The sequence below is a fragment of the Morone saxatilis genome, unplaced genomic scaffold (genome assembly GCF_004916995.1).
Source record: "Morone saxatilis isolate NCDOM2014 unplaced genomic scaffold, NCSU_SB_2.0 Contig3, whole genome shotgun sequence".
Classification (NCBI taxonomy): Eukaryota; Metazoa; Chordata; class Actinopteri; family Moronidae; genus Morone; species Morone saxatilis.
This window is the reverse complement of record NW_023339873.1, coordinates 19394095-19406088: the sequence shown is the minus strand read 5'-3', so window position 1 is coordinate 19406088 and position 11994 is coordinate 19394095. Positions and strand designations below refer to the sequence as shown.

The following is an 11994-nucleotide window of genomic DNA, read 5'->3' as shown; positions in this document are numbered from 1 at the left end:
AAAGATCTTTTTAGAGATAAACTGAAGAGGCCCTAGACACTATGTTGTTCTTATTTCATACTAAATTATTTAATATCAAAGTTGAAGTAGTACTATAATTCTATAACTTTAATAGTTCCAAACACTTCTGGCACATTAAAGTGGGGCAACTATGCATAGTATAGTCCCTGTCTTAAAAGCCTTCAGTTTAAATCAGTCTGAACTATTACTTTATCCTCATTGTGTCATTTCACATCCAAGTTAATCAGAGTGCGGAGGCAAAACATCAAAACAATGTGTTGCTGTCTACAAACTTGCAGTGCTTAGTGCTGTGGTCTGTTCCACTGCTAGTTTTCATCTCCAGCCCTGCCCTGTCTCATGATCTAGTTTGAGCACAGTGTCGCATGATGTTATTTTGATGTTAAATTCTGGGTATTTATTGGCCCTAGTGTACACTTGTCTTTAGTCTGATGAGGAGCGTCACTTCTTAAGATATTAAGAAAGTCACACGCCTGGGGAATAGAAAACAGTGTGCAGGGCTCTATTTCCTTTCCCCCAGACAAGAGTAGAGCACGCTGTGTGAACTACTGTATTTTCTCAAAGAATAACCCACCCTGTACAGTGCAGATATGAGTTTTCTCTTCTAACCCACTCTGCCTGCATATACTATATACAATTTAATCTCTACTCTGGATGCACCATGTGGGCAGAGCTATAAAGGCACTGTAGGAAACTATACACTTGCTATACACCAGCTTGCCCAGGGCAACTTGTTAGCTACACTGAACTTCAGATGCAACAGGGGAGCATCTGTAGGTGTTTCATACATGGAGCTCTCTTAAAGATGCAAATATATGACAAACTGTAGGTATAATAGTGAAGAGAGGAGGCATAAGCTAAGCTGTGTGAATGTCAGTGTTCAGTATGTCTAGCTCTTATATACAGTGGCAATGACTTATTGTGTTCCAGTCCATGGATCCAAGCAGTAAGTACATGCAGTGACCTGACCGACTGTATGTGTTGTTCTCATCTTTCAGGGACATTGCTGCTCGGAATTGCCTACTGACCTGCAAAGGACCGGGCCGTGTGGCCAAGATTGGAGATTTTGGGATGGCTCGAGACATTTACAGGTACGATTCCAGCACAGATCACTGACTGATGTAATACCAGCTCAAAATCAAGACCAGGTTCAGCTGAATTGTATTACTGTTACAAAACACAGCCTCCAATCACAGTCAAATGCTTTGTAGGCCCCCTCCCCTCCCCTCTTACTTCCTCTCCAACTTTTTGCTACTACAGGGATGTTACACCTTCTGCTTCAGCAATGAATGAACATCAACATAGACCATCTTAATCCATTTGAATAAATAACCATTGCTCTTGTTGTCTTTTCATCCTGTTTGCCCAGGAGAATTTCTCGGTATGAATAATTCTTCAAACACAGGATGTGACAAATCAAAATGCAATAAACAAACTCAAACAGTTTCAACAGCAGCAAGTGAACACAGTCCAGAGAAAGCTAGACAACGTTAGATCTTTTTCCTAGACAGAAGTCTAGCCTAATAAAAACGAGCATTCTGTTTGCAGTTAAGTGTATGGACATATACAGTTTTAAAACATTTTTTATTATTTGAAAATGTACTTTAAAACTTAATACTTTGTGCTTTTATTCTCAATCACACTGTTGTATGTATGCTTTCTTTTAAATCTGCATCAGCTCTTCTGTAGCCCCAACGGCATCTTATTATTCTTAGCTCAAACTTTTTTATATAGCTACCACCATTTCACGTGACACTATTTAAATGAAGGCACAATCCAGCAGGGAAATCTCCCAAGCCTTTCATCTGGTAAGAAATTAGAGCAGGGGACATATGTCACAACATTCAGCTATATCAACACGGTACTTTCAAATCATCCTAAAGAAAGTCACACGAGAGCAAAGTCACTCTCAGAGCATCCGGGAAAGGCTGTTGCACAATACCCATGGGGAGCCGCATTAGGAGCGCTTGATTTAATTGCTGATGTCAGTTTTTCAGGTGCCACAATGTGATTTTGTTTTTATCTCTCAGCCTGGAGCCGTGGTGCCAGGACTGGGATTATCATTGTTATTATTTTAAGAGGGAGGGATGGTTGTTTTTTAGCGCACAATGCTGCTACGCCGATGATGTGGCCCTCCTGCTTTGTGATGGGGGACATGGGAGTCATTTTGAGGCCATGTCAAGGGAAGGGTGTCACAGTGAGGGACCAGGACGAGGCTTAATGTCAGCTTTTTATATTCTGGGAGGAGAGCTACAGGCGTACTTGCATGTGCTATTTCTTGGACTTCCTCTCTCACACACATATTACTCACATGCATGCTTGCACATTGGTGATGCAGTGGTAAATAGAAAGCTGGGTAAACAATAGCTGCCAGTCAGTAATCATCCTGAGCTAAACAGCCGCCACTATGAAGAGAAACTCACTGTGCTTCTGTGCTTCAGAAAAGAATTGTTATTTTGCCTTTAATGACCATATTCTCATAGGAACTATTATCAGTGGTGTGTAGCATGACTTGAGGTAGTCAGCCTGATGCACACACACACATACACACACACACACACCAGTAAAGGCAGAACAAAGACATTCAACTCAATGAACAGGCACAAGTATTAGGTTCCACATTGTGTTCTTCTATCTTACTCTCCATTCATAGCAGTCCGCTTGATGCCTCTGTCTCTCAGAGTTAGTTGTTGCCTCTAATACTTCTCAATCTTCCAGCTTCCATTCTGCACACTGAATCGCTATCACAAGAAAAAAACACACACGTATAAAACACCTCCATTTGTGCTATAGATTTTCTGGGACTGTATTTAAGCCTCCCTAATCTGCAGCTCGGCTTTCAGTCTGTGTTGGTGGTGTTAGCTGTAGTAATAAATATGTCCATAAACCCCATGCTGAAAAAAAGGGCGATCCACCGATAGGGGGATTATCAGTCTTATGCTCTACATTTTACCATCCCAAAACATTTCAGTATTTTCTAATGAGCAGATAACAGACTGAATAGCAATGGACAAACGTTTCATGTGTTCAGGTCATCTTTTATAAAGACGTATTTCACTAGCAGAGGTCAGAAACGGCGCCAGCAGTCAATATATTACAGACACACAGGAGATTGTGGCAGCCTGGTTTTTGTAAATTCCTTATCACTGATATCAGCCTTTTCAGAGCAACAAACGCAGGATTCACTGAGCACCCACTGCCACAGCTGTTTGATCTAATTGCATCTTTTGATGCCAGTTTGCTTCCCTCACTATTTTCTTTATTGGGATAGACAGGAAAATTAGAGAGATACTGGGTAAAGGGGGCAATGTAAAAGAGATGGTGGCAGGACTCAGTCCTCTAATTGTAGGCTTAAAAATGGGGGAGGTAACTGATTTCCATCACTGAATTGATTGTGTTATTCTAAGTGATAGATTAAGGTGTGGGGCGGGGATCTGTGTGACTGCCCTGCAGGGGTTCATGGCTAATCTGTCAAGCAAACAGTCTCAACTAGTGATTCATTTTCTGTGCTTTATTGATTATGTGTAATTTTCTTCAAGGCTAACTTTTTATGCCAATAGTTTGCTAAGTGTATATTTCCCTTGTAGCCATCAGACAGCATATCATCTTTATTCATCTCTGCTTACCGCTCCCCTGAAGACACACAGCTGTAGATCTGAGTTCAACCACATGATGAGTGCTGGCTCTTGACTCGATACTGTGTGGAGAATGCAATTATCTCCTTTTCTTCAAACCTGAATGTGTATTATAGTAAATATCACGCAAAAAGATGACTTAAGTTTAGGTGAGGTGAGGCTTCAGATTGTGTATAGCTTATTACATCTGTTTAAGCTTCCTGGCACTAGTTGCATAATATTTTGGAATTCATTTTACACATCACTTTTAAGGCAAGCATAGCTCTGGCTTTTAACAGTAGTTCTAACAATTTTGCCCCTGGTAAGCAAGAGCACAGTTTGAAATCAGCTTGAAATCCTCCTCAAGCTAAAGACAAAATGTGATGGGTCATGCAGCCCAAGCCCATAAGGCATTGGATGCCATATCTGAGGAGCTCAGACTGCCAAAACCTTTATTTATTTACTTTTGCTTGTTGTCCCAGATTTTATCCAGTCTGAAATTGTCTGTTTTATTCTTTGCCACCCTGTTTTTGATGTGTTTGCCATTCCTTTCCTTTCTCTATTGTTTGGGGGTTTTGTAGCTTTTATTTGTCCAGGGAACGCCAACTGAGCACAATGCTCTTTTCTCATCCTGTTTCACATTCACACCTGGGAGCTGCCCACTGTAATTACAGCCCTTTCCTGTACAGCTATGTGCTTCTCCAGCAGAGCAGTTAGTGAGTCACTTACTTGTCTAGATTTTGAAGGCAACGAGAAAGTGTTACCACTACTCCTTTATTTTCCCTAAAGGCCCGGGGGTTTGAACTGGCAACCTTCCAGTGACAAAACAGTGTCTACAGGCTATTGCAGTCCTATTTATCATGAAGCACTTGCCATGTTCATAAACAACTGCTTAGGGAGAAAAAGTGTCATTTTTCTAACAAAATCACTGGAGGCAAACAGATTTATTCCTCTGCAACGGCAAATGATGCCAAATGATGCTTTTCCCCAGCCAAACACAGCTGACACCACTTAACTCGGATCACAACGTGTTTTTCTGTGCGGAAACCATGATGGACGTGGGAGCTGAGCAGAACCCAGTTCATGTCAGTCGCTCGCTGCGTGCCTCGAGCAGGGCGAGATGAACTAGGCAGTGACCTCTATCAGCACCAACAATCAGATAGAGCACACATCAGATAATTTCTCTACCGACAGCGAGCGTAAGACAGCATTAAAATTGGCTCAGACGGGGCCTGGCAAAAAAACGCCCTCTTTCCTCCCTCGGCAAGATAAGGAGTTCTTAGAGGGTCTCTCACACCAACATGTTAGGAAGCTGAAAATGCGATTGGATCAAAAGGCTGATACAGCCGCTGACTAACAGTGAATTAATTGCTGGATTTTTCTTTTTTTTAATGCTCTGCTATTGAAGGTAGTGGTGTTGCCATGGTGATGGTGCTGTTAACTACAAATACTGGTTTCCATTCTACAACTGTTCCCATTTGTATCATTAGCAGGCAAATAAATACTAATATTACTATTATTAGCCACAATTAGTCATCAAGCATTTGACTATTTAAAATGTGTGTGTGTGTGTGTGTCTGTGTGTCTGTGTGTGTGCGTGCGCAGGGCGAGCTATTACAGGAAGGGTGGGCGTGCCATGCTGCCAGTGAAGTGGATGCCACCTGAAGCCTTCATGGAGGGCATCTTCACATCTAAAACAGACACATGGTGAGAATCCCTCAGACCTCTTTCCCTTTCACCCTCACTGTGGTTTCCCCTCCTATATTTCACACTGGGACGTCTGCCGTCCCAACCTGCCCGCTTTCTCCCTTTCTGTTCTTCACCTTCCTCTGTCCTTCAGCGCCTTTGATCCAGAATAATATGTTGTTTTTTCCCTTTCTTGCCTTGTCTTTATCTCATTCTTTGTCCTCTGCTCTCATCCTTTATAGCTGCAGCACTGATGATGCTAATAATTTATGACTTGATTGTCCTTAGTCTCACCCTCTTTCTTTTTCTCTTTGTAACTAATCTGCCTTTCTAAGGTCATTTGGGGTTCTGCTGTGGGAGATCTTCTCCTTGGGCTACATGCCATATCCAAGTCGCAGTAACCAGGAAGTGTTGGAGTTTGTAACCAATGGTGGAAGAATGGACCCACCTAAAAACTGCCCTGGACCAGTGTAAGTGATCCCCACACAAGAACAATGTGATCCCATGAGGTCTAATTAAGCTTCTCCAGAACATAAACAACAAACGAAGTGGTGCATACATTCTATACATACACAAAAACAAACACAGCGGCGGACATGTGAGTCTCTGATGATGTGCTGATATTGACACGTTTAAGGGAGTTGTGACCTAGAAGGGGTCAGAACATTTTATAGGAGATTGCTCTCAGTGCTTCCAATATGGAAACCACATCAATGGTTCTCTTTCATGTTTGCCTGCCAATTTGGAAGAAGTCATGGGGAGCTGATAGAGAGCTTAAAAACCATTTCCATATCATATCATATTTTTTACTCACTTTCCAGATACCGCCTCTGATGCCAACTCTATTATAAAACATATATATGAAGATGCACACACACATTCTCTCCCTCCCTCTCATATACACATTGGAGCCACACTTTGGCCTCTCTGTGATTTCACAGCTTTATCCCTCACACCTGTTGGCCGCAGCTTTGCATATTACTCCTCGTATCATTTTGCAACCTGCCTTACATGTTCTTTTTAAATATGGCCCTGCGGTGCTCTTTTAATTTTATATTGTGAAACACTGACTGTTGAAGGCAACAGCTACAGTTGGAATCAGCTCAGCAATTAAAACCATATCTCAGGATTTAACTTCATTGTTAGTTTTTCCTGCAGTCTGCATCACCCATTTATCACAGTCATTAAACTGGTGGGAGATTACACTTTAATTCTGCCTGGAGCGATCAAAACAGCTATTAAGACTTTTTTGTCAGAAGAGATCAATCTGGCATTTGTTAAACCACCAGGAGAGAAGGTGCTGGTCACCCTCTGTTTTTGTTTTTGTTTTCTCTACATCTGCATGCAGTGGCAGAAAATGTTTTCATTAAGCACTTCGTGCTTGTGTGCGTCTCACCATTCATGTGTATCTTTTAGGTACCGTATAATGACTCAGAGTTGGCAGCATCAGCCTGAAGACAGACCCAACTTCTCAACTATCCTGGAGAGAATTGACTACTGCTTACAGGTGAGTAAACAGAGCACACTGTGGAATTCTGACTGCCCATGACGGTTGAGAGATTTGAGGGAAAAAAAGCAAACTCTTGTAATATCGCTTGATTTAAATTGTTAAAATGAGTGTTTAAATGATTTACTATGAATTCAACTCTGAGCCTGTATTGGCTGTCTATAAAGAGTAACACAATATAATTTATATTGAGCACAATCAGAACTTATGTTGTATGTGTATTATGTTGCAGTTGCTTGTTGTTATCCTCAGAAAGTCCAATTTATTGATTCAATTTAGTTTTCTATAGAACAAAAAATATTGTCCTCACATTGTGTAAGATACTAGATAAGTGCTATATTTTAAGTTGCACAATCATTTTCCAATATAATCATCACTTCCAAAGTGGGATTCTGTTTACCAATACAGACTTACTGTTACAATAGTAATAATGTACAATTTTTAACTGACAATCCCTGTTGACAGCTATACAATGTAGCTACTTGGACTAGCGTTAGCTTCACTGACTGACTGCACCAGATGTTTCATGGCCCCTGTTTCAGAGCTTTTAAGTTCTTAAACTTCAATCACATGCTGTGTTTTAAAGTCCAACTGGACCATTCCAATGACCAGCTGTTGATCCCTCACTCCACAACTACAGAGTTAATATGACTGATAGTACTGCTGACACTGAAAAATACAATTCTGATCTCTTGGTGGTCTACCCCTTTTTAGGACCCTGATGTGGTGACCATGCCCCTGCCTATAGAGTACGGACCTGTTCCTGAAGAGGAGGAGCGTGTACCCATGCGCCCTGATGACCCCTCAGCTCCGACCGTGCTGGTGAATGCCCAGGTGCCTGATGGGGAGGCTCCACAGCCGCCCCCATCCTATCCTTCAGAGGAGAACCGGAGAGGTGGGGAGCAGAGTGTGGTGACTAGCACAGCGTTGGAGGCCAAAGCACAGATGTCAGCCCAGCCCCAGCCATACCTGCAACAGCACCAACAGCCTCCAACGCAGACCTCCATCACCATGACAACCACTAACACAGTGACCTCCACATCCACCGCTACACTCACTGCCAAGGGACCTCATGTCACTACCCAGCCCAGCGCTGAGGGGGGCCACATCAACCTGGCGTTCACCCAGGGACACCCACCAGAGAAGGAGGGCCACAACGGGAAGAACACCAGTCTCTGGAACCCGACATACGGCTCGTGGTTCCTGCAGCAGAGGAAGCAGCAGCAGCAGCAGCAGAGGCAGGCAGGGGTGGGGGGAGCAGGAGGGAGCAGTGGAAGGGTGCCTGGCGAGGGGCAGGAGCACATGGGCCGGACTGTGGCTGAGATGGCAGGGGCGCTGGGCCTCCAGCACCAGCACAAGCAGTTCCAGCATCAGCTCCAGCAGCAGCACCAACTCCAGCTGCTGCACCACCAGCAGCAGCAGCAGCAGGGTCTTTGCAGACCTCTGTTACCCCCACCACCACCTCCTGCTGCCCAGTCACCTCTGCTTTTAGATTCAGCCGCATTGCCCCCAGTACCCCTCTACAGACTGAGACGATTCCCCTGTGGGAACATCGGTTACGGCTACCAGGAGCAAGGCATGCCGCTGGAGGCCACCCACGGTAACCCCAACCCCCCTCCTCCACCCCAGCAGGGCACCTCCATGCCCTCCTCAACAGCCCATTCAAGGGGGGCCTCCATTCCCACGTCAGTGTCCCTGAGTCGGTCAGCTATGTCCGAGGACAGCCGTCCACTGCTAGTCACCATGGGGACGGTACAGGACCCCAGGCTTCCCAGGTTGGAGGGCCACAACGCCACCGTGCTTTAGCCCAAATGCCTGTACCGCTGGTCATTTTTTCAGGTCCTGTCTTTGGAGACTGTGTGTTCAGGACACATAGCAGGAAACACTGTGTCAGGACAAAGACCATTTTACACCACCCCTACCGTCCCACCATTTTGGTTTCTTCTTCCAATGTGGAAAGAACCCATCTAGCTGAAAGAAAGCTTTTCCCATGAGGTGTGTTAAAATTCCCAATGGATGCTAAAGCACATCAGAGAACTAAAAAAAAAAGCTTTGGGAGGCAAAATGTAGAGTAAAGGCTAGTTTTGAGAGTTTAAAAAATGTATTTTTTCAACACTGGAGGGTTTCTGACAGAGAGATACTGAGAAAGAATCAGATGGAGAGTTTATGGCACAGGAAGACAACTTTCCATCTGGTAGAGACCAGGAGGGAGCACATATGCCATGTGTTCATTGACAGCTGAGGATGTCTCTTGTCTATGAGAACGGACTATTAGAAAGATTCAAATCTCTATATTTTGCCAGACTTTCATTCACAAACTTTGGTGACCAGTTTGACTGTAGCATCTGCAAAGTTGTCTGCAGCTGCCAGCTACACGTGTCAGTTCTACTGCAGAGTCCTCACACTGTTCCTCACCCACATCCTTTTGGAAAACAACAGTGCGGTAAATTACTTGTATCAGACTATTTTTCAAGAATATCACAGAGTTGGACACTGGGTTACCAGAGACATTTATATGACAAAAAAAATACTGGGAAAAATGTGTTTGTTGATGTTTGCTTGCCTGCTTATTTATTCATTTGTTTATTTATTATTTGGAAGTGGCTCTATAAATTATTCATGAACATGCTTCATATCCAAACAAATTCATTTTACATCTTCACTTGAGGTTTCTTTTGAATTGCAGGAATTTCTTTTTGGTAACAAGGTAAGAACGGAGAGATTAAACAATCCCCAAAACAAGACTTTAAATATCCTGAATGGTTTGTAAGAACACTGATACAGGAAATCAGCTGTCCTTTACAGTGGCCTTTAAGGTGAAGATAAATAGAGCTCTGAAGCTGGTTAGGGAGATTATTTGACAAAAGAATATGAGAGATTAGAGACGAGCCACCCTCAGCAACATTTAAGAGTTAAGCTTTTTACTGTTGCTGAACATTTGTAATAACTGGTTGCCCCTGGTACTATTGAAATCGCTGCTCTGCGACTCTCCTTTTGTTCCCAACTCCATTCTGTTGAACGAGTGCTTTGAGACAGTGGAGTTGAGGCTTTTCCTTACTTGTAGCTTTTTCAGTAACCTTTTATTAATTAATTTCCTGTTAAAAAAAAAGTTTCTTTCCCTTTTTTGTCTGGATATAGAAACATAGTGGATATTGCTGAATCAATCTTAACCTTCAAATTGCTATCTCGAAGCACTCTGCGTTCCTAAATTTGCATATTTTATCTTTTCTATTATAGGATGAGTGTTGTGGAATACAAATGAGTCTGAGTGAAAAGTTTGAATACAAAGCCGAGACCAGTCTGAGTCTCACTGCGCTCATTTTCACACACATGGTGTTTACACTTGTCTGTGTTCAAAGTCTGCTTTTTTCAGTTTAAGGACAGTTACACACAGTATATCTATCGGATTATTCCGTGAGCGTGGCGGTGTTGATATTTAGGTGAATGACGACAATATGTGTCCGTTTTTTGATGCTTTTGCTTGACTGTATTCGGCAACCCTGTCAGTCCTTCTGCTGTAAAGCAATGATGAGCTGTCATTATGTGTCATGCCGCTCAGTGACCGATTAAGACAAATGCATTCCTATAGGCCAAGTCAATGAGCAAGTTAAATATTGACCAATGAAAAGTATTTTGCTTTGTCTCCAGTACCTGTGTTAAATGCATTCATTCTGTGTTCCCTTCACAGCTCATCTCCATCGTTTGATGTAAAAAGAGAAACTGAACTGCACCTGTAAATGTTGTAATTATAAAGTATTGTTCTATGGCTCTGGTAAAAGCTGTAAATTGCCCTTCAAAAGACATTCGCCAAAATTAATAAATTACTATATAATAACAGTTTTGCATGTGTGTGTCTGCTGCACTCCTTGGGATTTGGGTCAAGTTAATCAGATTCATTACAGTAGGGCTGTTATACCATTATAATTTGGTGATTACATTTTTAAAACCACTATCATCACACGCCACAGAGCACTAACATTAGTAATGTTTTATCTTCTTCTAATGCTGTAAAAACCAATGCAAATCTTTATTTGCCACGTCTGTACTACTTTAGGTACTTCTAGTTTGACAGCAGTAGCTTTAAATGTTATTGGCAGCACAATTGTTGACACAAAGTGGTATTGGTAAAAGCTGGCAGTAATGGACTCGAGGTGGGGCTCATTAAAAACAATGAGACCGCTGTGCACCAGCTATTTAAACTACTGCTATTATGAACAGTATGTTGTGTTAAACCTGTTTACCTCAGCAGACAGCTGGTCTGAGTCTCCATTATGCTCAAATTGGCTCATTTATGCTATTGGGTTTCTAATAGTGTATGTTAGCAATAAATGAATTCATTAATAAAGTTTATTATTTAAAAACTTCCTTCTCCTCATACCAAAATAATTATTTTGTTGGACTACATTTGTTACGAAAGATCATTTTATCAAGTAATCACAGGCAGAATTTAAAGTATTCCTACAGTAATTTGGGACATTTGTCTCAGTATTTTTTTATACCTCCTGACTTGATCCAACTTTATTGTTTATACCTTCTGTTGTACTGCAGCTACTCAACAGTGAGCTTAAACCTGTTGCCTCCTGTTATTATCAGTGTATGACATATTGAACTTTATAGGCTGTCCTCTATTGCATTTTATTATGACTTCTCAACTCATGCTGCAGTAATACACTAATACACTGATCTATATTATTTTTAAAAATAAAAATAAAAAACCGGGTGCCCCCACTGTTCTATATTCTTAATTAAGAACATTAAAAAAGGTAATGGAAAAAAAAAAAAAAAAAGCTAACCTCCTATCTATACCCACAATCTACTATAGCACTAATGAATATCTTCTGCACAGATTTGACTGTAATCAGGATTGTAGTCGACCTGACCTTACACACTGCCATTGACCTCGTGCCCTCAGCCTAGTGCAGAAGACCTCCCACAAAGCTCCTGCAGGGGTCAGATCAGCCTGCTCTGTTTGATCATCATCACCGACTCCACCAGCAACACCATTCACTTACTGAAGCCCTTCCACCCTCTAGTCTTACAGACTGAATTACAGCCTCTCACTAAAAAGGTGTTTTTCTCCACCTCGACACAGCATGAATGATTAAAACATTTTAGACCCTTATGTTAGCTTTCCTGCCATTTTCCACAATTCAATTTCAATTCAATTTT

The 11994-nt window shown here is 42.1% G+C and overlaps 1 protein-coding gene across 1 annotated transcript in view; it reads left to right on the top strand.

The window, feature by feature from the left end:
- The window catches only part of LOC118336964 (leukocyte tyrosine kinase receptor-like), a 186595-nt gene extending 177248 nt beyond the window's left edge, over positions 1-9347 (top strand). Inside the window, 5 exon segments of the mRNA XM_035673737.1 lie at positions 1017-1109; positions 5238-5339; positions 5654-5788; positions 6735-6825; positions 7540-9347. Coding sequence (XP_035529630.1) covers positions 1017-1109; positions 5238-5339; positions 5654-5788; positions 6735-6825; positions 7540-8631 — 1513 coding nt within the window. The 3' untranslated portion in view covers positions 8632-9347.
- The last annotated feature ends 2647 nt before the right edge of the window (positions 9348-11994 follow it).